Source organism: Ixodes scapularis, unplaced genomic scaffold, assembly GCF_016920785.2.
Source record: "Ixodes scapularis isolate PalLabHiFi unplaced genomic scaffold, ASM1692078v2 PGA_scaffold2__306_contigs__length_199485367, whole genome shotgun sequence".
Taxonomy (NCBI): domain Eukaryota; kingdom Metazoa; phylum Arthropoda; class Arachnida; order Ixodida; family Ixodidae; genus Ixodes; species Ixodes scapularis.
Genome location: NW_024609857.1, coordinates 11568432 through 11595751, shown reverse-complemented (window position 1 = coordinate 11595751; position 27320 = coordinate 11568432). Strand labels below are relative to the sequence as shown.

Genomic DNA, 27320 nt, shown 5'->3' with positions numbered 1-27320 from the left:
CCCATTTCAAAGGTACATCGAGCAACATTGTCGTTCTCGCCGAACGCAGGGAAAGTACGCGATCAAGCAATGAGAGTGTTAGCGGTCCATTGATGTCTATGTTCTGTAAACGTTTCTAATGATAAATTCTCCCGGCTCCTCGAACATTTTTAAATTCCTCTGATACTCAGATTTTCGGGCTAAGCTCTTATGAAATGACACGTAATGGCAGGTATTATATATCAAAACGATTTAAAAGCAGTTTATTTTAAAGAATGCGAAAATGTTTCCCCCCCCCCCCCCTTGTTTTAAAGTTTTTACGTGAATAATTTTATGCGCAACAAAAGTCAACTCAATAAATTTAGCGTGTTATTGCAAATGAAAGTCGAGAAATAATAATAAGTATGTTTAAATGAATATTAAATGTGAATAATTTCTTATCTTCAGACCTGAGCCGGAGGCTGCAGCCAATGTTTGGCTCGGGAATTACAATAAAATGACCGAAAACAAACAAACCTATAACTTTAAAGAAGTCACATAATTTAAATTTTTAAATTCTAAAAGAACCCTGAACGACTGTAGCTAGATACAACAGACATAGTAACCCTGAAGCAAGGGGGCAAAGAAGGGGCGGACAGACTCGGATCGGAGTTTCGTGTGTGCATGTCCGTCCTCCAAGGTTACTATGTCTATCCTTAACCAGTTCGCCTGCCTACTTGCTTTAACTTCAATAGATATATACAACGACGGAGATCGCAGACTTGCCTTTTGGCGGCCAGTTTCATATCTCTGATAGGCGCTTGCTGTCTGCCAACAGAAAGCAAAAAAAAAAAAAAAAAAAAAAAAAAAAAAAAGGCAGGGAGAACTTTGAACGTTGTTGATTTGTTAGGTTAGAGGGAAGGTCTCGGGCGCAAGCCACGCGCGGATCTAATCCAGGCCTACGAACTTGGCTCTAGGTCGGTATAACAGCTCTGAAGAAAGACATCGGTAAGCACCGAACGATGTCCATTGTCCGGAGGTTGCAAATGGCCGCAAGCTGCATTCCACGAGTCCGCCTATCGGCACCGATAGAAGTCGGATTGGCAGTGCTGCCTCGGCGACCGAGAAGATCCCCTTTTCGCTGAAACTTTGATGAGCGAGCTAGCTTGGTGGTACATTGAGACGAGGAGCCGAGATCCGGAATCTGTGAGCGAACGGACAACACGTGCCGCCAGCTTCGATACGTCGTCGTATACCAAGAGGTCCAAAATGGCAGCTTCGTCCGGCAATCGGGGCTTTCCGAGGATGGGTTTAACCCTGTTCTTCCTGTTCTGCGCCGTGCCTATCGTAAGTACTACAACACGCCACACGCGAAATTTTGTTTTTTCCTCTTGGACGGTCTGGCGCGATCGAGAATTTTTACGAAAATCCCGATCCTGGCTTTTATCCGGGTGACGCATTTCAAGGTCGCAGTAACTATACGAAAACCACAGCAACAGGTCCCGTCGAGGAAGTGCTAGTGTTCAGCAAAAACAAGGTAACGCGCTTAAAAACGCCAACGTAGTATAATTAAAATCGCTCGTCAAAAGGCTCACGTATAAAAACGGCCGTGTTGTTAGACAACCGACAAGAACATCTGCCGTGGAAGTATTACATGCTATCAGTCTCAGGGAACCCGAGTTTAGAAACAAGCATTCCGCTCGAGATGTGCGTGCGCTGTGGCGTATCGGGTTTCCCAGAAGCGAGCGCACGTTTCCTTTTTGTTGCCCCCGTTCTGCGCGGCTTATATTCTCTTCCGAAGACGAGTTACGCAATCTCTCTTATCGCGCCGCACGCTTTCAGACAACGACATTCTAAATCTGGACGATAAAACCACGCGGAGACGATCGCGCCACCAGCTTTCTCTGATATTCCGACCCCCCTCGGCAGGTTCTCTGCCGATCGATAACACCGCGTGCACGCCCATTTCCACCCGTACGGCCGTCCAAAACACCGGCAATGGGATTTGGCGAGCAAACCGATCAATCGCCCCCCCCCCCCCCCCCCCCCCCCCTTTCCTACGCTCGCACTCAGAGAGAGGGAGAGTTCCTACCACTCTCTTCGCCCCCTTCCAACAAAGTCAAAGGAGTAAACTGAGGTGATCCAACGGTGTACGCCAGAAGGCCAGAACCCCTCCTGTTTTGGGGAAAGGGAATAAACAATAGTAGCCCAGAAAAGACAAAAGTTGGGGCTCCAATCAGAGCCCATTCGTGCCATTCTGCGGGCGGGCTTTACCGGCCGAGAGGCTTTGCTGACTTTCAAACCAGTTCGAAAAGAGGTCGATTCGCGCCGTTTCCAAACAAGCCTGACTGGCCGACCGACCCCCCCCTCTCTATGACGCTGCAACAGCTGCAAATGTAGTTGCCTCTCTCAAGCCCGTAGAGTGGACACGGGATTAGCGAACCCAGTGTGACGTTGGCTTTCAGCAACGACGGCGCAAGCACGGGCGTGCAGCCGAGCGAAAAAAAAATAAAAAAATAGTCATCGTTGTGGAGAGGTCATCCGAATGCAGCTCCGGAGTTCCCGGTTGGGCCGATAGGGGCGCCGCGTCGCTGGCTTCTCTTTTGTACGTCCATCCAAAGAGCAGATTCGTAGGTCTACCCAGCCGACTCCGACCAAACTGTTATGCTCATATTCGCCGCTATGATTTTCAGCGCAGGTGACGTGTATATGATCTTCGCTACCGAAAGCGAAGCACTCTGGGCTCTTCCGACCAATCAGTAAGAGCGAAGGGAAACGACCGTTTTTGTCTTTTTTGTTTTGTTTGCGCTCGCTCGTCACTCCAAGCTTTCAAACCGTTCCGCGCGTGCTAAAATCGAAAGTGCGGATTATACGGCAGTATGCAGTACGGTGCGACGCTGCTGCGCGCTTATAATAATTAGAGATGTACGTCTCTAATTTGACAGAGATTCTGCCGAGTGTTTTGCGTGCCTCATGACGGCGTATTACGGAGTCTACAGCGCGGCGAAGTAACCTCGGAGTGCTCATTCTTCCGCTTTCCAACAGACGACAGGTAAACTTCTATATCAATTTTTTTTTTTTTGTCAGCGTTCGAAACTCGACTTTTCCATCAGAGCATCGAAATGGATTGCGTATGCAAATCGCCAGGACTTTGGAAGCCTGCCCGGGCTGCCCGGCTTGCCGACGAGCAAGCTGCGCCAGCGTCGTTTGTGCAGCGAGCACTTCGGTGCTACCGTGTTTGCAAGTTGTGGGAAGATTCGTTTGTGGAAAAACGCGTGCCCCACCGTTCTTGTTACGAATCCGTTGCTGCAAGGACTTGCTCCTCTGGGTGAGTTGCTGTCAGAGCAATCTTCAGTTAATTTGACAGCTTCGTGTTTATATGTTAGGATAGAGTACCGATAAAGCACCTACAGTCAGAGATGTAGACACTCCAAAACAGTAGTTTCTTTCTTTCTTAATTGCATTGCCTATTGGCGAGTTTGTTTATGGTTTATTTATAGTTTATTCTTATGCAGCTCACCTGCAAGCCTTTTCCTTTATTTCGGCGTTGATTTGTTTGTTTGGGTATTCAGAAGTTTAGTTTGTGGGAGTTGTTTATAGAGCATTTAGATAATTCGATGATAAGTGCTTTTCTCTTAGTTTGTACATTAATGTAATTAATTTCGTTTTACATGTTTGACAACTTTACTGTGTTTACTGCCTACTACAGTTCTTGGTTCCCCTTTGAGGGCGGTGGACTGCCAACGGAGTTTGTAGATGCGTGTTTGAAGTACCGCAACTCATTTGAATGGGGTTCAATAAAAAAATACATTTCAATGAACGTGCTGTTTCTGTTTGATTGCACTGGTAATATCACGTGAAGCGCAGTTGTTGCGAAGTATATCGCGCGCGGCTCGTCTGCTAGACCGGTGCCGTGCTGGCCGCTCACAGCGGCCGGCGCGGCACCAGCCTAGCAAACAAACCAAAAAAAAAAAAAGAACCCGGGGGGGGGGGGGGGGGGGGGGGGGGGGGGGGGAAAGGAGGAGGAGAGGACGGAGGGCGCACGCCAACGGCAGTGGTGGCGCCATCTGGCAGCCTTTCGAGACCAATTTTAATCTCCGACCAGACGTATGTTCGCCTTTCTGCCACTAGCGCCTCGTGGCGCTAGTTTTTCCTTACCATGGTGGAGGCTACAGCTGCACTCGGCTGGAGAGGTCGAGACACAGTGGGTCGAGAGGGGTGGCCAAGCAAGCGGCACCGTCGTCGTCGTCGTCAGAACACGCGACGCAACGACGGAAAGCGCTCGTTCATCCGCTTCCGCCGATCGGCAGTCTACAAATAGTCAGGCGCGAACCAGTTTTTCGTCGTGCGCCAAGCTGGGCTGCACGCAGAGTGATCCGATTAAGCCTCGCGTTGCTTCCACTGCTTGCGCCGCCGGTGAAGAAGTCGAGATGCCGCAGTCATCCTTTCCTCCGGCCCTCTCTCCGCAGTGCATCGCTCTGCTCAAGGAATCGATCCACCTGTTCGAAGAACCCGTACAGGAGCAACAAGTGCACGTCTTCATTGTGCTCGGTGCATCGGTGAGCCCGCCTTCTCTTCCGCGCCCCCCCAAACGTAGCCTCCCTGACCTCCCGTCGCGAGCCCACCTTTCGGCCAGTGTTTACCGACGCTCGATACCGGATTTGGCCATAAAAGAGGCCGTTCGACCGCGCCGGACGCCGAAAACACGCGCGAGGCAGCATGGTGGTGATCGTGCGGCGTGGTGCTTCGGTGGCTCCGTTGGCCGCGACTACGTCGTTGAACGGCGACGGTGGTACTACCTCCGCTACTACGAACGGGCACGAGCCACCGTTGAGCGATGCGGAGGAAAGGAGCTTGTCTGTTGTCGTACTCGACGAACGAGTAGGTTCGGTGTTCGAGCTGCGCTGCACGTGAGCGCATGACCGCGTTTTTGTTTCTCGCGGATCCACCGGAAGCACGCAGCCAGCATGCCGCCCGTGGTTTGTTTTCGTAGGTAGCACATCGCAAACCTTCCGTCGCTCGTGTTTGGACGTCTTTTCCTTGTTGCGTGCCGCTCTGCGGTTTTCCTTGTTTCCTGGAAGCATGCTTTCCTGTCTCGTCTCCCTCGTCTGCCCCTAAAGTGTTTATGGTCTTGCGCAGGGAGACTTGGCCAAAAAGAAGATCTACCCGACGTTATGGTAAGCTTGTCATGGTAGTTGAGGCCGATTTTGGTTGTGGTCTATGGGACGTCGTACTTTAATAAAAAGCGTTTTTTTTTTTTTTTTTTTTTTTTTTTTTTTTTTTTTTTTGCACAGGGCTCTCTTCAGGGACGGTCTGCTGCCACCAAAAACGAAGTTCGTCGGCTACGCGAGGTCCAACATGACCGTGGAAAGTCTAAGTGAGAAGATTGAGCCCTACCTTAAGGTATGCCACCATCGTATGCAGCATAACCAACTTTCCTGCCAATGCTACATTTGAGTGATGTCGCTGGGCGCAGGATTCTCTTGTATGATACTCCGTCAGATTGCATATAACCCCTCAATTCATGCTAACTTTCCAAATAGCCTTAGGCATTTGATTACGTCCGCTGGCTGTTCAGTGACAGGTTCCAGTACACTTTTTTTTTCATACTTTTTGTTTTTATAATTGGCATATTTTTAATTTGAGCATTTCTTAGTTGTAGCCGAAAACACTCATATTCTTGGTTAGCTAGATTTTCAGCGAGTACAAAATGCTTATGCAAACCTAGCTCAATACTGTTGAGTCATACTTTTGCATGTTTTTATTTATTTTTTTAGATTAAAACTACTGAGTTTGTGGGTTGCATTGGACTAGCCAGATATCTAGTTTGAATATTGTTCAGTTTTAATTTTAACAGTGCATGTTAAAGTGGGCACTATTGTTTTCGGTGCTCACCTCAAAGTCGGCGGAATGGGGAGCCCACTTGTGAAATGTCTGCCAAAATGCACATGTTTTGCACAAATACGGTGAAAGCAGCTCGAGTTATCGTAGACGTGTTGGCTAATCCTGTTTGCCCCCACTGTCTTGCATCAGGTCAAAGAGGAGGAGAAAGAGAAATTCTCGAATTTCCTGAAGCTGAACAGTTACATCAGTGGCAAGTATGACGCGAGTGAAGACTTCGACAATCTTGACGGCGAGCTACGCAAACTGGAAGGGTCGTCGGCCAACCGGATCTTCTACATGGCACTGCCGCCCACAGTCTTTCAGGCTGTTGCTACTAACATCAAGCGGCACTGTATGAGCAAAAAGTCAGTTTCCCTTTGTTTTCTGCTGTAGCTACAGGGACAACTAGAAGCTTTAAAAATCGGAGTCCATGCTGGGGCTTGAAATAAGCACTAGTGTATACGTTCGTGAAATTTTTTGGCTGGCCAAGCTTCCTAACGAGTTGGTGCCCATGCCTTTTGCAGCATCATGTGTGCGAGGCAGGCTATACTTGTGTACCGTGTGCTATATTGCTTGTTGCAAAGTCATTATAAGCATATCAACAACTACCGAATACCATAAAAATAAGCTAAAGTTTTTTTTAGTTTTTTTTTTTAATGGTTTAAACTTAAGCTACTTACTTGGTGGGCTGTATTCACAGACGGGCGGATGCAGGAATTTCCTGACGGGGGGGGGGGGGGGGGGGGGGGGTCAGGTGTTGGTCAGCGTACCATATGTTTAGGAACCCCTCACCTTGTTTTACGCCCTAAATTTTACACATGTAAAAATCAAGAGGGGGGTCAGGACATCCGGACCCCCCCTCTAAATCCGCCCATGTTCACAGATTATTTGCTAAGCCACTTATTTTATGGGCTATATTCAAAGATTTCTTGCTTAGGTAAGCTGCCATATAAAAGCTTGATCTCGGTGCTTATTTTGAGCGGAGTTAGCCGCTCAGGCTAAAACAAACTAGAGTACCATTGTTGTGTTTTGGTAGATAGTAGTAGTAGAGGTCATGTTAACCGAGAATTTGGTTACCTCTTTTTGAATTTTGCCGAATTTAAGATCTAAAAATGGAAGTGTGTTTAAATTTGAGTGCTGATTATCTGAGACAAGTACAAAATATTTGCACGCAAGTGCTTGTATTTCTTGTCTTTGTTTACACTCAACAACCTTAATTAGTGATCAGTGCCTATCTTCTGTGCAACCAAGTTACCTTAAAAAAGCGATTTTCCAAAATTTTCAATGGGCAAATGGCAGCCGACGGAGTCCTCCAGTACGTGGTGCTGGATGGCTGCAGTTACTGAAAACGGGCCCCATTTTCCCTTCGCAATTTTGAGAAAATCGCTCGTGACCTTTGTTTGAGGTAACAGTTTGTTCTGAAACTTCAGCATCTGCTTTGAATCGCTTGTGCTACATTTGAGCAGAGAATAAGCGTTTGGCAATGCATAAACTTTTTTTTTTTTTTCTTAAACTCTGTAGGTTGAATTCAGATGACAGCACTACCCTCAATGCTGGCGTGTCTGCCTTTTGTTTCCCACCGCACCCGTAAGAGTGTGGTTTTCATCTTTCTTTTCTTCAGGGGTTGGACCAGGGTGGTCATCGAAAAGCCCTTTGGTAAGGACTCTGCGTCCTCGGCGGAGCTCTCGAACCACCTCGCATCGCTCTTCGACGAATCTCAGCTGTACCGCATCGACCACTACCTCGGCAAGGAGATGGTCCAAAACCTCATGGCGATCAGGTCGGTCGCTTTCGTCGTCCCCTAAAGCCGCGGTCGCGTTGCTGCTACGTCGTACAAGAGACGGTCCGCAGTCAATGTCCGAGGCGTGTTTCTTCCTTGTACGACGGTCAGCTCTTGCTTCGGTCGTACAAAAACTGTCTGTAAGTATGTTTGAAGCGTACACACGTGTGAAGCAAATGTGCTTTGAACATGCTTCAGGTGTGTCGTGTCTGCAGTGGATGCTGTGCTTTTCTTGTACAACGCACGAGCAGCGAGACTGCGGCTTGAAGCAACGCTCTGCTGGAAATGGGAAGGTTGTTTTTGCAGGCTTGCTTCAATGCCTCTGTCCCGACGTTCTTTGTGCAGGTTTTCTAATCAGATTTTCGGTCCCACTTGGAACCGGAACAGCATAGCGAGTGTTGTGATCTCCTTCAAGGAGCCCTTTGGAACGCAGGGGCGGGGGGGCTACTTCGACAGCTTTGGGATCATCAGGTAAGCTGGACGTCGCGTGATCTCGTCTAGGATCGTCAAATAATTGTCGCAACGTGCCGTCTTCCCCGTAAAGAGTCGCTAGACGGGCAAGCTGGCACACAATGTACGTCTTGAACCACACCGGACACGGAGAAAACAAAAACACGCGAGTTATTAAGTAATTGTGTTTTGTCTATGTGTAGTAGTTGTTTCCTTGCCTGACATAACCGAACAGTTCCTATTTACTTGTTTACTATATTAGAGGTACAAGGGGGAAGTTCTGCGGGCACACCTGTCTGTATGGGTCCTAGCCTTTTCGCAGAACTAGCATGCCTTCCACGCTTCCTTGTTTTCTTTTCTATCGAGTGCAATAAAGTATGAAGAACTCTCGGCGTATGTTATGTGAAAATGTCTTGGCAGTTTAGTCGAGTTGGACATTCTAAAATTTACTATTTTAGACAGGCAGGGTTTTATTTTCTTTTGATTCTAATCGGAATTTTTTTACTCGCAAGGCTGGGTCATACTTGCGACCGCTTGCAACCGAGTGGCGCCATCTATCGAGAAGCCATGGAACACCATCTTTGTTGGCTCGATTATTTCTCATAGGTAGAGTGTACATTTGATCTCGCAAACACCACGAAGCCTTTACCCCAGCGGAATGCAGATCCAGAATAACCTCTTAGATGGTGCCAGCGTGCCAGTGCGTTTCTCGTCGTAAGAGACCGCAAGAACTCTCTCGTAATCAGATTCAAGTTTGTGAACGGGCCTGCAGTCTGGCATCTTTCGCTTTAATGTCTAAATGTCTAGCCGATCGCCTCAGTGGAGCTGGTTCGTCTTGTCCGGTGTCGTCGTCAATTTTTGCGGCGTGCTCGCATCCGTCTTCTTCCCACCGCGTTGCCTTGTGCCTTAAATAGATGCAGAGGCACTCGCTGATGCTGGTATGTTGCGGTACTTTTACTTATGCTTGCGGGCATGATGTAGCACTCCTCTTTCTATTTTTTTGTTTATCGGTTACATGGATTTACTCAACTCGAGTGTTGTACCCTAGGACATTCTCGCATCAAAAGCTGACCGAAACTACACGTTTGAGATGTGGCTATTGTTGGTTAATGTCGTTGGAGAAAGAGCTAGGATCCTCTCTGTTCGCTCTAGATTTCGGTTCTTTCTCGTGGTTCTTCCGGGCGTAAGTTCATCGTCTTTGTTTGTGTCTGGATTGTGTCTGACTGGTTTGCACTCTTATTTCAGAGATGTAATGCAGAATCACCTGCTGCAGATTATGTGCCTGGTTGCTATGGAAAAGCCAGTCTCTACAAATGCCGAGGACATTCGAAATGAAAAGGTAACCTCAATGTGGGCTCGCACGGTAAATGGTTGAGTGAACATATTTTGGGCGACCTAAAACAGTTGTTGTCTCAACTGAATTTGATTCCTTACTGTGCCACTTAAATATAGTTAATTTGCAGATGTTCTTACAAAGTAATTTAGTATGAAATTTAATGCGGCATATTACATGCAAAAGTAAACTAATCGCATTCGCTGCATCCGTGGTTCAACATAGAAAACGAGGTTAAGGAAAGAGACCAAGCCCACAAAATGTCTTCTCCGGGTATCCATGGTTCCGAATGACCTATTAAGAAATTAATTTATGTGAGTTATCGGATATCAGCTGTGCTAAAGTATACTCAGAAATGTTGTCTTCTGATGGGGCAAGCAAAGTCTTGGCGTGTGCATGCTGGGTGATAAAGGAACGACAGGATGCTGCCGATTTCCTGTCGCCTGTTCCTTTTTCCTGCACATTTTCGTTTTTTGTGCTTTTGCATCAGTTTAGAGGAAGCCCATTTTATCTTTAGTTAAAATAATCAATAGTTCATTCTTTTCTACTTGACCAATGAGGGAGAATTTGTTACTCTTACTCGGGATACAGATGCCCATAACAAGTTTTGCACCACTGCGGCGTTGTGAAGATAAGCATGTTCGGCGGCTGAAGAGGGTGAATGTATGTCAAACAAAAGTAGCACTATGTTGTTTTGTTTTTTTTGCAATGAGTTGTTATTGTTTTGTGGCAGTTTAGTGCATGTTTCCCATCCTCCCCGATGAAGTGTAGTATTTCATAATTATTTATATGCAGTTCGTTGCTTCAAATATTTCATTCAATTTAAGTGGTCTGCCAAATTTTTTCTCTTGGAACATATCAAAAGGTTGTGGGAATGAATTCGGCCACTTTAAAGAATGCAGCTATTTTTATAACCTAAATTTTTATAGCAAATTCGTTTATAGCGCGCACTCGGAGCTCATTATATTTTGTACGTCGTGGTGGTGGGTATATTTGTAATCCCTAAACTTGCAGGTTTCGGAGAGCTGTCGGGCCTTTTTTTCGGGGCCCCGATATTGGCACACGAATTGGGTCCTTTGCAAAACTCTGAAACAACTTTGGAGCTCATGAAGGCAGGGCAGGGTTGTACGGCAGGTTCAAGCCTAAAACTTGTTGAGGACCAGTCGGAACGCAGTCTTTTGCTCCTTCTCATCGAAATTCCAACCGAAAGATCGATGGGATACAGGCCTTGAAAGCGTGCTCAGGTATCGCGTTTCGATTGGAAGTAGACCGAATTGGACTCGTCCCAAGGGGGGAATCCTTTTCCTGACTCCTGTGTTGTGCCCTTTTGCCACGTGCAGGTGAAGGTGCTCAAGTGTGTGCCCCCAATCACCATGAACCACGTGGTGCTGGGGCAATACGTGGGCAAGCCCGACGGCACGGGGGAGGAGAGGCTGGGCTACCTGGACGACCCCACGGTTCCCGCCGGGTCCCGCACTGCCACCTATGCCACGGCAGTGGCCTACATCAACAACGAGCGCTGGGAAGGGGTGCCCTTCATCCTGCGCTGCGGCAAAGGTGACCGCCGACATTCCCGGGCGCTGCGCCCTCTGCAAGACAGAGAGGTTTCTTTGGCCCTTCGGTGGGCAGTCCGGGCAATGTCGTAGTGTCCTGTCACTATGTGGGGGTGTGGTAGGGGTGCCAGGGGACAGCAGCACTGGGTGACTGCGTGCATGTAGACCCCCGAGTTACAGCTTCACGATTATTGGAGTGTAGTAAGTTTTTTTGGTGGGAGGAGCAATGAACCGATTGTTTTCTATTTTTCCCTTTCGGTGGAACTCCTCTGTAATGTCAAAGCGATTCCCCATGAAAACTCTTTTTTCTTCTGGCATTTTAGTTACGAGGGAATTTGTTGTGGCTACCGCACACTTTCGGCATGTTTCACCCGCTACTGTATTGTGTATTATATTAGTCTTTATTTGTACCGCCTGTGCTACCGTTTCTCAACTCTGCATACCACTACTTAATATTTTACTTTTTCCTTTTATTTTTTCAGGCTGGTTTCAGTTAATTAATTGATAATTCTCTAATTTTAATGGACAAGCAGCAGTGCTAAGGGCATTCACTCCATTCGTCTTTGAATAAAGACTCTTTAAAGCAAGTAATTCTAATGATCTGTGCCGTCGGTGCAGCTTAAACTTGTTTAACTTCTTTCCAAACGGTAATGTGACGAGCAGCGGGTGGAGGGGTCATCCTCTGTCTTCCGACCGGTCTCAACCGTCGTGTTCCTCCTCCGTTTCAGCGCTGAACGAGAGGAAGGCGGAGGTGCGCATCCAGTACAAGGAAGTGCCCGGCGACATCTTTGGCGGGAACAGCAAGCGCAACGAGCTGGTGCTGCGAGTGCAGCCAGGGGAGGCCATCTACGTCAAGCTCATGTCCAAGAAGCCCGGCATGGCCTTTGACATCGAGGAGACAGAGCTGGATCTGACCTACGGCAGCCGCTACAAGGCAAGGGCCACCATTCGGAAACCGGATTTCCGGCCTGAGCGTGTCTGCAGGCACCGTTGTTTGCCGTTATTATAATGAAAGGCTGGCATCGAAACCCGGTCGTCTTCGAGGCAGATGTTTTCTCTTGGTTTCCAGTCTCCTTTGTCTTCGAGGGTATTTCCTATTTGCACGTTTGGCATGATGGTATGTTTAACGTAGGTGTTTTTGGGATTGGTGAATCTGCCTGTGCATTGGGCTTGCGAGCCCTTGTCACGTGTGGAGGATTGCGGATGGATTCGCTGCCAACAATAAAGACCCCTTAGCTAAAGGGACCTTGGGAACATGTCGGTCGGGTATGGAAAGGAAAGGAGCGACAAAGAAAGGAGGGCTGACTCTGCACGACACTTTCTTGGGACTCAAGGGTGAAGGGCAAGAGGATGTGTTAATGGAGTAACGGAGGAAGCGATTGAAAGCGAAAAGCACGGGTCATGCGTTGGCTTTTATACGAGGTCGATAAGTGTTGCCAGTTGTGCCTTCAGACTCTGGTGTAGCTTTCGCAGCAGACGACCGTCCTTCCCCGTACCGGCTCGTACGTTGCAAGGATCGCCTATGCCTCGTTTTGATCCTGGGTGGCGTCCTGTGCAGGGCATGACGATGCCGGATGCCTATGAGCGTCTCATCCTGGACGTGTTCTACGGGAGCCAGGTGCACTTTGTGCGGAGCGACGAGTTGGCGGAGGCATGGCGCATCTTCACGCCCCTGTTGCATCAGATCGACCGGGAGCGGCCCCAGCCCGTGCCCTACGAGTACGGCAGGTGCGTGACCCTTCCTTGTCCCGTGCAACGCTCGTCTTTAGAGGGATACTGAATCTAAACTTAAGATATACCTCTCGCTTTCAGAAATAAGTTAAACACTATCGACTCTCTCTGCAAATAGCAATTGCATGCCTGCGTTTTGAACGGATGGCTATTTTTCGTTCCAAAGTATAGATTATAACGAGCGCTCGATGATTGCCCATCGAAGAGCGCGATGCATCGTGGGTGGTTTGACACAACCAGCCCAGCACGGGCAAAGCTGCCTGGAGACTGGCGTTGTTAGGAGCTCCGCCACTTGGCGTCGTGAACACATTACAACCTGGCCATTTTAGTTCTCTCCCCGCTTCCCAGAGGAGTTGAATAGGCCGAGAAAGAAGAAAAGTCCGGTTTGACCTGGCTCGCAGGCATGCAGCTTGCCGCCGTACACCCGCAGAGCGATGCCACTTTCTAGTGCAAAGTCATGTAACGACATTCGGTTTACCTATTCCTTCGAAATAATGTTTTAGTGTCTTTCTGAGCAAAAACTCTGTCTCTGTAGTGTGTCAAGAACGTGGTTGACATTTAGAAAATAAAATAAAAAAGGCGCTCGAACTTCGTTGCAGTATCACTTTTAACCCTTCGAGTGCCACGCCCAAGTGTACTCGGGTGCGTCCCCATACAGGTTTCAGTTTGGATTTGCTCTCTACTTCTCCCAACTGGGTGTTCGATTCTATTCTCACGTGTAGAGCAATGTTCTATCTTGTAGTAACACCCGTTGACGGCATGTGGAAAGTCTTGTTTAGGGAACTTCTGTCTCTGTTTGCTCTTTCGCATTACAGAAAGGCGAATCTACTTCGTTCAACCTTGCGCTTTATGTCAAACACCGAGATTTCGAATTTAGTGATAAGCTTATTTAGTAATAAAAATGTTGGTTAAGGCCACTTGAAAAGAGTAAAGCGGGGCGCAAAGATGGGGGTGCCACTTCGCATTGCACCACGTTTCGAAAAGTATAATTTGAGAAAAATATCCTTGGCTGGAGGCACGCAGACGTCGCTTAACTTTGAGCAAATGGACCAATATGTCTTTGACAAATAAATATACTTTTTAAAGCATGCTACAGAATTTGTGCATCGGACCAAAAATTTCTGTTTGGCATGCTAGAAAAAACCTGGCAGTCGAAGGACTAAAAATGAGTTTTAATTGAGACGTTGGCTCCAGGACGCCATCCCGAGATTATTTGTTTGAATGACTCGCTTATGCCGGTCCACTTCATGCTCTGTCATGCCAGTGGGGGTTACCACAGTCGCCGACCGATTTCTCGGACTTCGCAGGGACGGAAAAAACGTCCGAATAATAGAGCGGTCCGAAAAATTAGCAGATTAAAAAACTTGCCTTTATTACGCCTAAGCGGGCTTAAAAAAGCCGTGAATAGTGCCTTGCTTCAGGTTGCGCCTGCACACCTTGTTTTAGGTTACGCCTCCGTTTGCATTTGGCTAACTTTCTGTTAGCTTGAGAATCGCTGTCTTCTTTTCTAGTGTTATGGTCAAGTAGTTTCTGCGCTTCCTAGCGACACATCATGACAGCGGAAGAGCAGATGGGGCCTTGGCATCCAAGCCAGCGTAGTTTGAAAACACTATTCACCGGGACGAGATCGAGATGAGAGGCACAAGTCCATGACTGCGATGGCGAATGAACAAAGCAAAATGGAAACAACAATGGTGATGATAATGGCTTGCAGCTAGAGAAAAGAAAAGCCGTACAGCGTCGCATAACAGCAGGACTTGGCAGTATTGAAGTAGCGCTGCCAAACCAAGCCAATCCATGTGCAGCCAACGTAGAATCCAAAATGGCAACCTCTCGTTGGTGTTTCCCGCTGATCGCTCGCAACAATTTTGTCCGAAAAATCAAACTTCCGGACTTCAAGCTGTCCGAAACATTGGTCGCGAATATGCACTATTTCTATTGGGTAGGTCACGGTTCCTCCTTTAGGTTCGAAATATTGAACAAGTCCGAATTATCGGCGTCCGAAAAATTGCTCGGTGCCTGTAGTTGCACAGGCATCTGTTTGCATTTCAAGTCCCATTACTACAGCGTGCCCACGAATCCGGGTGAAGTTTTTAGAGTGAATGCATAAATCGGCTTTGTAACGTATTGCGCTATGGTTTACCGCAGAGGTGCCCGAAGGTGGTGGAAGCATCGCATGAAAATTTAGAAGAACAAACTTACTCCATGGTGCCCATCTGCTATCTACGCACCCTCTGACTAGCACAACAACCGACAGATGGTGGCAGCAGTCCTGGCGCAAGCCAGAGCCTAGATTGTAGAGAGGGTCCAATCAATCCATGGAGAGTGTTTGCAATTTAATGCCCGATACCTCCCGCTCCGATTGGTCTTCGCATATGCAAAACGCATGCACTGTGTTTTTGCGTGTTGAGGAGGAAAACGGACAGAAAGGTGGAGACACCCGCTGACGACCAATGCGTCTGGAAACGCAAGCGATTGGAAACTCTTCGTAATACAGGCACTTGGCGCAGGCTTACCGGCCGGTCGTGCCAAAAGCAATGTTTTTAAATCAAAAACGGTGCGTGCTCGGAGAAACACATTAACTGGACACAAAACGAACAAGACAAATGGTTCGGTGATTAATTTCAGCTACACGTCGCCACGTGGCGCTAGAGAGCCTGTATTGCAGAGAGTTTCCAACCGCTCGATCGGGGTCACGTTGTTTATGGGCTGTGTTTGCAATACGAGCTGCGAGGAGGTGATAGAAGCGTCGATCGTCTGCAAACATCTGTCTTTCCTCCTGCTTTCCTCCTCACTACGCAAAAACGCAGCACATGTGCACTTGCAACCGATCGCCGCAGGTGTCTGCCATTAAATTGCCATGCTCCTCGTGGCTTGAGACGGGCCCTCTCTTCAATCTAGGCTCTCTAGCTAGTGCCGGGGTTGGGGCTGCTGCTGCCACCTGCCGGTTGTTGTGCCAGTCAAAGGGGCGTGGATAGCAGACGGGCGCTGTAGGTACGGAAAATCGGTTCCCGGTTTTTTACTTTTTACACGGGCAAGTTTGTTCTTTCGAAATTTTTATGCAATGCGTACACAACCTTCTGGCGTCTCTGTGGTAATTTCTTGCTCAATGCATCACCAAGTTGATTTATGCGGTCACTTTAAATGCTTCATCCTGATTTGTGGACACGCTGTACTTTCAGTGCAAATACCTGCATTGTCTTTCTCCACGTCTTTGAAGTAAATGGCTAAACAAAATGGAAACAGGGCTGAGATTAATATTTCTAGATAGTAGCGGTCATGAGAGTTTACTGCGGAAAAGCCAAGCATGCACGCTTGCAGAACCTGATAGACCATATTTTCTGGCATAGCAGGATTTTTTAAAATGGTATGTGACACGAAGCTCGAGAGAGGAAAATCAAGCGATCTGTCCTTCGATTTTCTATAGACTATAAATTAAGAGATAACTAAAAATACCCAAGTTCTTCGACACCCAGAGAGAGACCTGTAGTCTGCTAAAGCTGGAACCATTTTTGTTCCTACTGTCAGTCAAGTAAGCACCATCAGCTAATTGTCACCCTCCATATGAAGAAAGCGAAACACTAACGGGGGACGGAAACAGATGTGTCTCTGTCCCCTGTGTGTGTTGTGCTTCCTTTGTATTGAGTATTAATCCAACACGCTCGTCAAGCTCATCAATTCTAGCCCTGTATTGTCAATATTTTGAGTCTGCTAAGCCAGGTTTTTACCAAGTATATGCACCATGTCACTACATATGTGTAGTATTTTAGAGCATGATGGATTGTGTCTACATTGTCTGTCCAGTGCCTTGTCAATTCGTGATGCATGTTATAGTTTGTCAAGTGTAATTAACAAAGAAAAAAAAAACTTTTGTTGTTTGTTTCAGTCGTGGCTTCAAGGAGGCTGACGATCTTTGGAAGCAAGTCGGCTTCAAGTTTTACGGCACATATCGGTGGACGAACACTGCGGCGTAGTTCGCGTCTCTCCTGTATTTATAAGTTATGCAAACCCAACGAATATTACCTTACATATTGAGAAGTTCTCCTTGTTGTGAAATTAACAAGATCTGCTATCTTTCTCCTAAGGACTACCGTTTTTGTTATTGAAACCAGTATTTTTTTACATTGCCAATGAATAAAAAATTGTTAAAAGTTCCTTCTGTGTTCCTGTTTGAACTAAATGTGTAATGGCACGTCCTGTGAAGAAATGCCTTACTGCATTCTCTGTTGTTTTTGTGTGAACGATCCTAGCTGACTGCTGATGTGTTCATGGAGAGTTGCCTGTAAAAGTTGCCAGATGCATGGTGCCATGGGTTGACGGCAAAGATCCTGTTTTTAGTGTCTGCCTCCTGTCCAGCTGAGCAGAAAAATTTTTTTTTCTCAATAAAATAAGTTGGATTTATTTGATTTCAATAGATAATATATGATTTAAATCCGATTAATTTGATTTAAATCACTAGCTAGAAAATATTGTCTATTGCTACATATGTTTAATCGTGGCAGATTATTTGGTCAATTTGTCCGGTCACTGATAAAAGCGGAAGAAAAATTACTGTAAATGCAAAGTACAGTTTAACTTTTTTTATTGCTGTAATCCCTGCCATACTAGAACAAAGCTTGATTTCTAAAAATTATTTGGAAACTTTAAATTTTTTTTTTTCAAGTTCTGTTTTCATTGTTACAGGACATTACTTCTCTAGCTTTCGTTGTTTTCCGTTTTTATACTGTTGCAACAGGATGTTGTGTAGCTCAAACGATGTGGAAGCTCGACTTTCCGATTTGCTCAAAAGAGCACTTCTTTGTTGCTCGTGTTGGGCCTGATATTAATCTTTATTGCTTGATGATTTTCTTATCTAAAAGCATCAAATGATAGGTACAATGAATAAACACTATTTCTTCATTTTTTTAAATATTACAATTTCTTTTTTTTTTTTTTTTTTTGCGGCACGAGCACTAGAGATATTTTAAATATCTAGTAAAACTGACCTGATGTAAATCACGATATAAATTACTATTTAAATTCTGAATTAAATCATCTCTATTTTTATTATCCACCCTGCTACTGTCTTGTTTCAATTCAATAATGATGAAAATAAATATCTATGCACCTCTGCTGGCGTCAATTTTTCCTACTCATTATTAATATCGGAAGCTGGTTAGTAGGTGACCGTAGATTAACATGCTGTCTGAAAGTAAATAGCACGAATGTGGTTACTGGACAAGCCACCTCGATGGCTCCGAGGCGAGAGCGCAGGCCTACGGATACCCATGTGGCGGGTTCGAATCCCAGCCGAGGTACCCGCAATCTGACTGAGGCTTATTGCGGAGAAGGCGCCGTGTAACCGCGACCTTTCGGTTGCACGTCAGGAGATCCCCAGGTGGTCGAAATTAATCCTCAGTCCTCCGCTGGGGCGTGCCTGATGCCCGTTGTTGGTTTGGCACGTAAAACTCCCAAAATTGATTGTTACTGGGCAAGATCAAGTGCTCGTAGACCGATTTTTGATCGACAAAGCTACAGCACATTATGAAGCACATGCTGAGAGTGCCCATATTCGAAACGTTCGCATGTAAGCTGTGAAAAAAAAAAAAAAGGAGTGTTGGAAGTGAACATTTAGCTTATTTTTGGATGTTACTAGGGGTTACACACAGTTGCATCTTCGTTTTTCTGCTAAAAAATCGAAAACTGAAACGTACGAACCTTTCCGAGGCAAAGCGCCAGCCTACAGATACTCAGCTGGCGGGGTTCGAATCTTGGGTGAGGTGCCCGCAATATGACGGTGGCATATGCGGAGAAGAACCGAGCTTTTGGCTGCAGGTGAGAAGATCCCCAGGTAACCCAAGTGGTTGAAATGAATCCTGTCCTCCGCTGGCATCCGCTGGGGCGTGCCATATTTAAAGTTCCCGCCCTGGATGCCCTTCGTTGGATTGGCACGTAAAACTCTTAAAAACCACAAATCTGACTTTGGAAACGTCCCAACCCAACGTGAAAAGCACTTAAAACAAATAAAAATATTGATACATTTTATATATAAACATATAAAATAAAGACACTGATTTTTTATTATTTTAACAATTTATATTTAGTTTTACAAAATGCTTACAGTCGAAAGTGAAACTGAAGCACCACTGGGACATTAAGCCACAAACAACAACAAAACACAGGACGCCATTGTTTACAAGAGCGCCATCTTGGTCTTAATAGGAATTAAAGCTAGGAAACGGCGCGATGCTTGATTTCCCGTTCCTCGTTAGCCGTGCGGAATTAGTACATGTTATCCCGGAAAAAATCAAGTAACTTCCCTTCGCTCGACGTTATCTTGGAGTGGCGTCGACGCCCCTTCGTCCCGTACTACGCAGTACACGACACGCAATCGGTGATACGAGGAATCGGCGTTGGCGAGCAGTTGGCGTCGGTGTGGCTGTGTGGTGAGCTGATCGCGAACTCCAAGAAGCACCTTCCTCGCTCTAGAATTGCAGCGACTTGAGTCTGAACACATCATGTCGAGGAACAAACAGGAAAAGCACGGTGTGTACTTCTTGTTTCCGTCAGCAGCTTGCACGCCCACGTTGCGAATGACGAAGAGAGGGTCCGAGCAGAGCTCTCATGTCGAACTGAACCATTCTTTACAGCAGCCGAGCTTGACCAAGCGAGATCTAAGCTCGATGGAGTTCTTCAAAATCTCATGGAGAAAACGGAAGAAAGGTGAATATTCCGGGAACACCGCGTCTCTCGCGTGATCCGTTACAGATCGAAAAACGGGAGGAGATTGATGATCGATTTGTGGAAATCTACTAATGCTTATACAATTTTCTTCAAGTTGTGTATACTCCGTGTGAATTGCTACTAGGTCCAGTCCTACGAATGACAATTGTGCCATCTGCTTTTCAGTCAGAGCTCGTCGTCGCAGTCGGACGACGAGGCCAAGGCGTCCGATGTTGTGATGAAGTAAGTGCGCATTGACGATGCGCTCGCCATCATCGCGAGTTTAACATTAATTGGGCCCCTTACTACTATAGGGACCCGTCACCAATGTCATCTCCTTCGAAGAGGGTGCAGAAAACTCAGAGGAAGCGACGTCGGAAAGACGAATCGGCTCTCCAGGCTTCAAGTAAGCCCTTTTGCAACATCTTGTTTTTTTCTTGACTGCATGTTTGCAGCAGAGGTGCTGCTTCATATGAACATACTCGTGTGATATTACTGACTCGTGCATGTAATTGAATCTATTTTTTTAACTCGAAACAGAAGAAACCATGGTCGTAGCATTGAATGAGCTCTAGGTTTCCCCTTGCTGGAATTGTCTCATGTCTCACCTTTTCCTCTCAGACACCTACATCACAAAAATCTATGGCTGCAGTGTTGATTTAGCGCAGTTCGACGAAAACTCTCCATTGTACTCAATGTGCCGAAGTTGGATCCGTAACAAGCCACTGCAAGATGGCGAAAAAGCAGCCAACATTGAAGATGAGGAAGAGGAGCAAAAGGTATGTTTTGTTGGAAGAGCTTGATGCAAAAGCGTGCTGTCATCTGGAAGGGTGTCCCTTTTGGAACATTCATGTCGCTGTTGCAGGTTTTTGAATCTGGCGCAGAGAAGGGGGATGAGAATCCCAAAGGAGTGTACAACATGCCACCACCGGTCGCTGCACCCAGGGATAAAGACGGGAATATTAGAGACTTACGGATACCATCGCCGCTTCCGCCATCCACTGAGAAGTTTTTCATGGCATCTGTGAGTTTTTGAAAAATGCTGAGGACTCGACTACGAAAGGCTATTGTACAGCTTGCTATGAAATGCTGGATTGGTTAGATGCAATGTCTTTATTCCGTCTAGGATCTGGTACCGTCTTGTACAGGGATGAGATCGGTATCGAAGACAGTTTGAAGGTTCCCTAAATAAAAATGGCAATGTAACTCTGCTTTAACTAAGCGGGGTGACCCTTATGATAATCTTAGACACGCGTGAAAAAGCCAATCACAGATTGGCTTTTCCGCGTGTGACAAACAAAGTAAAAGTTGATCACAGATTGACTTTTACATAGCTGTATAGCTGCTGCAATTGTTATTAGACTCCTTCTCCTATATTGTGTGCAGCGCTAACAAAGGCAGGGGTGCGAGTGTTTGTTTGCACTACCAGTGATACAAGGAAAGCATTTCTTAAAAGAACCCTGAAAAGAAAAAAAGAAGTTTTTTTTTTTTTTAAACAGTTTGGTTGAGCTTGTCAAAAAATTAATTTTACAGAAACATTTTTTTTTAGAGCAATATTGACGGCTTGAGACGCGATTTAGTCAGTAGTCACCTCCTTTCCACTTGTTTTCTCTAGGCATTTCGGGCACATGGAGAAGAGGTGGATCGGCTTTGCCTTCACGTCGAGGTCGAAAGAGCGAATGACCGTTCTATGCCGTCATAGACTCTGCACGCAGAATTTCAAATAAATCTCTCGCCAACAATATTGCTCTAACAAATTCTTTTTTGTTTTTTGCCTAAAATTTATTTTTTGATGCTTGTGTCCCAACTAGACTGTTTAAAAAAATTAATCTTTTTTCATTTGCGTCAAAAAGCGTCACAAGCGTCAAAAATAAAATTTATCTTTTGACGCTTGTGTCCCCAAAATAGTTTATTTATTTATTGCCAGGGGATTCATTATGGTGTTACAAGACTACCCAATCAATATTTTGCTGCAGCCTCACATATATTTTTAATAAAGTAAAAAAACAAAACTGCTCGAAACCGAAACCGGACTGGGGAGGAAGAAGAAATATAGAAAAGGAGAGAGGTGGTGGAAGTCCCGTGGCTGTGATACTTTTCTTTTTCCCCAAAACAATGCATTTGCAGCTTTTAAAAGCCACAAAAAATGCGTATCATATTTTTTTTTCTATTTTTAACATTGTGTGTGTGCCTTCGATGACCTACGGCTTTCATTATATTTGTTGGTTGTGTCTAAACCAAAGAAAATGGCACGTTGTCAAGGAGAAGAGAGTGAAAGCGACTCAAACTGGAAAGTTCTCGATGGGCTGTTTTCGGTCGGAAGGAAAACGGATTTTGAGCCATGAATTGTTTTTTGGGTAGTTGGGCTCTCATATGTAATGTACAAATAAAAACCTTGGGAGCATAAATACCCTGTCAGTGTCCCTTTAAAGCCACATGCTCGTGCCCATGCCTCATATGCTGTTGCTCAGTGTTCTTGGGATGGAATATAGGGGATTTGTTTATTCTCTTTCATGTTTCAGGATGAAAGCGAGGTTGTCCCAGTCAGTGTCCTTCTTGCTGGTCACCAAGCCCGCTGGAAAGGCATCAGACAAAAGTAGGAGCATTTTGTGACATGGTATTCGTTTGGTCTTCGTGACATAATTCTTGCGCTTTAGTTGTACTTGGCTACACCCGAGCTTGGAAATGTGTCATACCCTATAGTCAGATACAACGTAAGAAAGACTGCGGGGGGGGAAGAAGGATGCGCACGAGAAAAGCCATTGTAAAAAGGAGGTTGCTCCTTCCACTTTAGCTGTCCTGGTTTCTGCCCTTTTCCCCCCTTGCACTGTCTCTCTTATGTTGTATCCGATTGTAGTATGATTAGTTAAAGCACTAGAGCTGACAACTGGGAAGTGCTGGCTGCCCTCTATAAATAAGTCAGCAAGGTGCCTCGTCAAGTTAGGGCTGCAGTTGCAAATGGCTTCGAGAGCATTTTAATTCTGAACTGGTTTGCTTGTGTCTTAGGCTACGTCAGTTGCCTCCCCTGCTCATTAGTGCACAGCCATTGCTTCTTTGTAGCTGCTTCTGCATTCAACTTGTATTGTAGTCCACTGTACTGTTGGAAATGAGTGTAAGGTAGACAGGCAATGGTACTTCGCTCCTTGTTGCGATCAAATTTTGTTACTGCCTCAGTTACTAGCGAGAAAAAAGCAATGTCACTGCATTCACCTCATTATGATTTTTTATAGCAGTCATGCTGCTTTAGGGCGAAGATAAGTCTCCAATTTTCGTGGCTTCTTTTTCCTTCTTTTCACTTCTTTCTAAATAAATCAGTTGGGGGTCAGCGCTCTTTCGTTCTACTGTCCTTTTCTCTTCCCCCGACTTTTTGTGCGCTGTTTAAAATCAATAAGTCTCCAATCTTAGAGCCACCAGGGCTAGGCCTTGCATTGACATAGCATGAGGTAGACACTCAGGGATGTCACCATTATATCTCAGGCCTGCATCTTGTTTCACCTTAACGTAGACCGCACTGAAAATTACAAGGTGCGAGCTCACAGCTACATCTTTTGGCGGCAGAAGCGGGCTCGCAGTGCGAAAACCTATTGAAGTTCTGAACTATGGCCTGCAGCCTTTGCCATGGTTTACATTAAGGTGAAAATAATCTTGTTGAAACTCGGACCAAACATAAGCTAATTGTTAACTATTTTTCTGTCATTGAAACGGGTTAAAAAAAAAAAAAAAATAAACACAGAAAGTAAAGCTGCATTGGACAAGGTAGGTTTTTGTGCTGTCCCACAGGTATTGATTGACCTTCACAGCAACAGTGATATGTGGCAATAAAATACTATAGTTACACATGTGTTGCAAGTTCCCATGAATGTCTCATAGCCGACCTGCCCAGAACTCTGATCCCATGCTGATGAGGCAGCATTCACACTAGAGGGAACATCACGCTGTATCTGACCTGCTTGTACACAAATTTAACTCTGAATTTAAAACGATGGATCAATTGTAGCATTAAACAAAGGTCCATCTTCAGATATTGATGGCATTGTACCCTTGAGTGCTTCCTGTACTTTCTGTCGGGACGAGGACACGGCAGAACTGCCAGTGCGTTCCTTCATTTGGAAGTTTCTTGTTATTCATATCTCTTTTTCAAACTGATAGAAAAGGCATAAATTCATCATTCCTCAGTATAAGTGGCCAGCAACATGATTCGCTGTACTTTGATTGCACAAACAAAAATCATTACAATAAAGCGGCTTCATAATGAGGTTATTCTTGCGTGGTGCTGCAGATGGAAAGAAGCAGCCATGGTCAATGAAGAACGCTACAAGGAAAGTACAGCTGTCCTGCACCGAGCCATGAAGTAAGCACTTCCAACAGCCAGCATTTGGATGGCACATTCCAAAAATAAGTGTCGTGCAAGCTCTTGGTAGCTCCGGTTAGTCTGCGCATATACTGGGTGTTTTAAAGCAAGTGGAACTCGCCATAACTCGTTTCAGCGAAGTACTGACACGCAATTTCATAAGAACTTTAAAAGAAAGGATGTGGGAAGTGGTCCCACTGGGAGTTCATTTGTGCGGTTGGAACCTCGGGCTTGCATCTGCAACACTGCAGGCACCGGATACTACAAACATGTGCATATATGCAGTCCAAGTCTGCACCACACTGCACTGCCATATTGATAATATATGGGGCCTGTACGTGCCCAGACTTTTTAGTTGCTACATTTGGTATCACCTAGGAGGCGAGGCCATTGCCTCAATTTCTAGATGGCGTTTGATGCATGCTAAACTACAAGGCACGAAGCTAAAGTTCGGTTTAGACATCTGCAACGAGCGCGTTAGCTACGACTGCGTACATTGCGACAGGAACAACTGCTCTGCACCGCGCATACCCACTCCAGCCATTGCTGCAACAAGCGCAGCAGGTCGTCAGCATGGCGGCAACTTCTCCGCCGCCGTCAGCTGTTTCCGTGGTGCCTCTAGAAAGAAGGGGACGCGCTGCCACTCATTGGCATAGCAGAAAATGGGCAGACAGTTTTCTGTGGCCTCAAGCTCTGTTCATTCTTATTTTCTCAGGATAGACATGCAGGGAAGTGCATGAAAACAAAAAGAAAGATGCAGTACGCCGTCTTGGGCGATCACAAGTTTACACACGACTTTACCAATACTGTCGAGACTGCTTATAACGAAGTCAAAGGAAATCGGAAATCACTTGGCTATATCCACTATTTCGTTATAACTGGCTTTGGTTAATGAAGTGCAAAAGGGAATGGGAAATTGTGATCGCTTCGCTGTAGCCGCTATTTCGTTATAACCGACTTCATTATAACCAATCTCAATAATCACTTTTCTCGGGTGATGAAAACGCATAAAAATTCTCATCCTTCATGCGCGACTTTACATACGGTACACATCAATAACAGACCTTGAACTTGAGCGCATGAATGGAGTGCGCAAAATAAGAAATCTGGGCGTTGTTTGAGGATACAAATGCTGAGCAAGCACCACTGTAGTCGAAGGAAACAAACACGACAGCATGAGCGTTCCAGCTCCTGAGAGTGCCGCCATGACAATGCCGCACGAGTAAATAAATCTTCCCTTCTAACGTGTGCTGGGTTATCATCTCGACACACAATGAGAATTCACAGTCAAGGATAGCGCGCTATGCGGAACGATAAGCTTACACCTTATCAACCACGTTGACGATTACCACAGACTCATGTATTTCAGCAGATAAATGGAACCGCGGCAGGTCGAGGAACCGCGCGCTTTCTTCGACCTGCCATTGGTCTGTCAATGCGGTTGCTCCGTCCGTTCCCAAGCGTAGCGAAAAAGTTCAGCCCAACTAACTCATTGCGTTGCGAACGAACACGAATGAGACGGCTGTTTAGTGCTTCGTTGCCATGGCAAATCGTTGTTCCAACCGGTTGCATTCGTTCGTGAGCGTAGTGGTTGCTCTGAATGCAAGTGTGTGAACTGGCCTTAAAGGGACGCTGACACACCCCAAAAAAATGTTTTCATCTTTTGCCAGGCGATCCGTTATGGTGTCGGAAGGCTACCCAATCAATATTTAACTAAAGCATTACATATATTTTTAATGAAGTAAAAAAGATGTAACTACTCGAAACCGAAACTATACTGAGGACGAAGAAGAAATATAGAGGAGAAAGTACCATAAGTCACGTGGCTGTGCAACTTTTTTTTTTGTTTTTCAATCAAGGTATTTGCAGCTTTTTACAAGCCACAAAAAATGGGCGTCATATTCTTTTGTCTATATTTAGCATCGAGTAGGTGCCTTCAGTGACACACAGCTTTGATTATCTTTGGTGGTTGTCCTAGACCATAGAAAAGTGCACGTGACTACGGAGAAGAGAGCGAGTGCGACTCAAAGCGGCTAGTTCTCGATTGGCGGTTTTCGGGCGGAAAGAAAACGAATTTCGAGCCGCTAATAGTGTTCTGGGTAGTTGGGCTCTCATGTCGTGCACAAATAAAAACTTTGGCGAGCTTAAATACCCTGTCAGTGTCCCTTTAACAATGCACTCCTTGCATCCCTCATTTGCAATGTTGTTCATACTAAAAAAAGTTTTGAATGCATGCCAGGAACCAGACTAGCTAAAAGCTAAGAATGCGCCTAAACCGTGTCACTAGCACCCATGGCTTACTACTCTAACTTGACCTTTTCTCCTTTTCAGTCGTGATGATGCACCGGCATCCCAGTGGGAAAGCGTGGCCACTTGACCACTTCTCGACAGCTGCGGTGAAATGACGAGGAAGTGTAGACTGTAGACATTTCAGGTGTTCCGCGATTCACTCACTGCGAGCTGTAAAGCTTACGGATTGGAGTAAGCAGTCTCTACCTGCTGTAACGTATGGTCTGTAAGGAAGCAATGTGCGCTAATTACTGTGAACTGTTCTGCTAAAGATAAAGTTCCAGTTCCCAAAGAAAATGCTGGGGCTCACTTGGCTGACTGGCTGTCAAGCACAAGTCAACTGCAAAGCTTTGCAAATATGCTCTTTGGAGCCGAGAAAATGAGCGATCTGAGGCCCAGCTACATTGCGCACAATTGCGAGGACACCGTTGCTAGCGTGGTCGGTCTTGCCGTCTTCAGCAGCTTTACCGCAATATATGCTTTGTTTGTTGATATACCCTTCAATGTGCTCCTTTTGTGTCATGTTATTCTCCCACGAATGTGTAGCTCGTTCTTGGCTGCGATATCGTAAAAAGAGGCCATTCCAATTAAATATCTGTTGAAAAAAAGTGTTGACGTCCCTCTTTTTTAAAAAAATAATTTAAGACGTGTGTAACGACCTTTTATGGCTCAATTCCACGAGCGAAGAACTCTGGATGTGCAACGTCCTTAAAACTTTTGTTCATACCTTCTACGATCTTACACAAATCGTTCCGATATGGGCCGGTTGTTTTGTTTTCTCGCAGTGGACCCGACCCCCCCCCCCCCCCCCCTCCCCCCTTGCAGTAGCTGCTTTTCCGAGCTTGCCAGTGAGAAGTGGCGAAGCTCGAAGCAGAAGCACTGGTGCTGAATGGCGGGCTAGCAGTGTACAGCATGGGTATGGTGTCCGGAACGCGTCTCCGTGGTTGAAATTAGGAGAATGACATTTCCATTGCGATAAACAGGCGGGGCCAGTTTATGTTGAAGCTTAACCGATTTGTTTTAAAGAGCTGCGAAAACTACACTTATGCAGTTTCTGCAGTTGAGTTATACGGCCAGGGGGACATAGTATAGGGGGCTAATCGTACCGATCAGTCGGCTAATTAAGTAAACTTTGTTAATTAAGTTTTTAATTAGTAAAAATAGACATATGGTTCTAATTAGAAACTTGCTGAGCTCCATTTAAAACCATTAAATCAACTCTTTTTAGAAAGATATATTGCAGGGGCAACATTTTACGGCATTCCATAAAAACTCTATTTGGATGCATGT

The 27320-nt window shown here is 45.8% G+C and overlaps 2 protein-coding genes across 6 annotated transcripts in view; both read left to right on the top strand.

Moving 5' to 3' along the window:
- Positions 1 to 16843, top strand: part of LOC8035160 (glucose-6-phosphate 1-dehydrogenase) — a 32377-nt gene extending 15534 nt beyond the window's left edge. Inside the window, exons 1-12 of one of the 4 annotated variants that reach the window (XM_040499651.2) lie at positions 853 to 1305; positions 4428 to 4517; positions 5098 to 5135; positions 5253 to 5361; positions 5992 to 6206; positions 7463 to 7621; positions 7967 to 8092; positions 9317 to 9410; positions 10745 to 10961; positions 11686 to 11891; positions 12516 to 12685; positions 16575 to 16843. In XM_040499651.2, the coding sequence (XP_040355585.1) occupies positions 1111 to 1305; positions 4428 to 4517; positions 5098 to 5135; positions 5253 to 5361; positions 5992 to 6206; positions 7463 to 7621; positions 7967 to 8092; positions 9317 to 9410; positions 10745 to 10961; positions 11686 to 11891; positions 12516 to 12685; positions 16575 to 16662 (1707 nt within the window). In that variant the 5' untranslated portion in view covers positions 853 to 1110 and the 3' untranslated portion in view covers positions 16663 to 16843. Of the gene's footprint in view, positions 1 to 852; positions 1306 to 2267; positions 2495 to 4151; positions 4518 to 4655; positions 4840 to 5097; positions 5136 to 5252; positions 5362 to 5991; positions 6207 to 7462; positions 7622 to 7966; positions 8093 to 9316; positions 9411 to 10744; positions 10962 to 11685; positions 11892 to 12515; positions 12686 to 16574 lie in introns of those variants that run through there. The other 3 variants (XM_029995703.4, XM_040499652.1, XM_029995702.3) reach the window with 3 other exon arrangements.
- A 1977-nt stretch (positions 16844 to 18820) lies between these two features.
- Positions 18821 to 26630, top strand: LOC8035158 (protein lin-37 homolog). Of its 2 annotated transcripts, none has more exons than XM_029995723.4 (9): positions 18821 to 19213; positions 19321 to 19390; positions 19577 to 19633; positions 19705 to 19796; positions 20012 to 20169; positions 20256 to 20414; positions 21913 to 21986; positions 23670 to 23741; positions 26073 to 26630. In XM_029995723.4, exons 1-9 carry the CDS (start codon positions 19186 to 19188, stop codon positions 26116 to 26118), a joined length of 756 nt encoding a protein of 251 aa, XP_029851583.2. In that variant the 5' UTR covers positions 18821 to 19185; the 3' UTR covers positions 26119 to 26630. The 2 variants fall into 2 exon arrangements, with proteins under 2 accessions (XP_029851583.2, XP_029851581.2); XM_029995721.4 differs by having other exon boundaries at positions 18829 to 19213; positions 19318 to 19390.
- Positions 26631 to 27320: the final 690 nt, after the last annotated feature.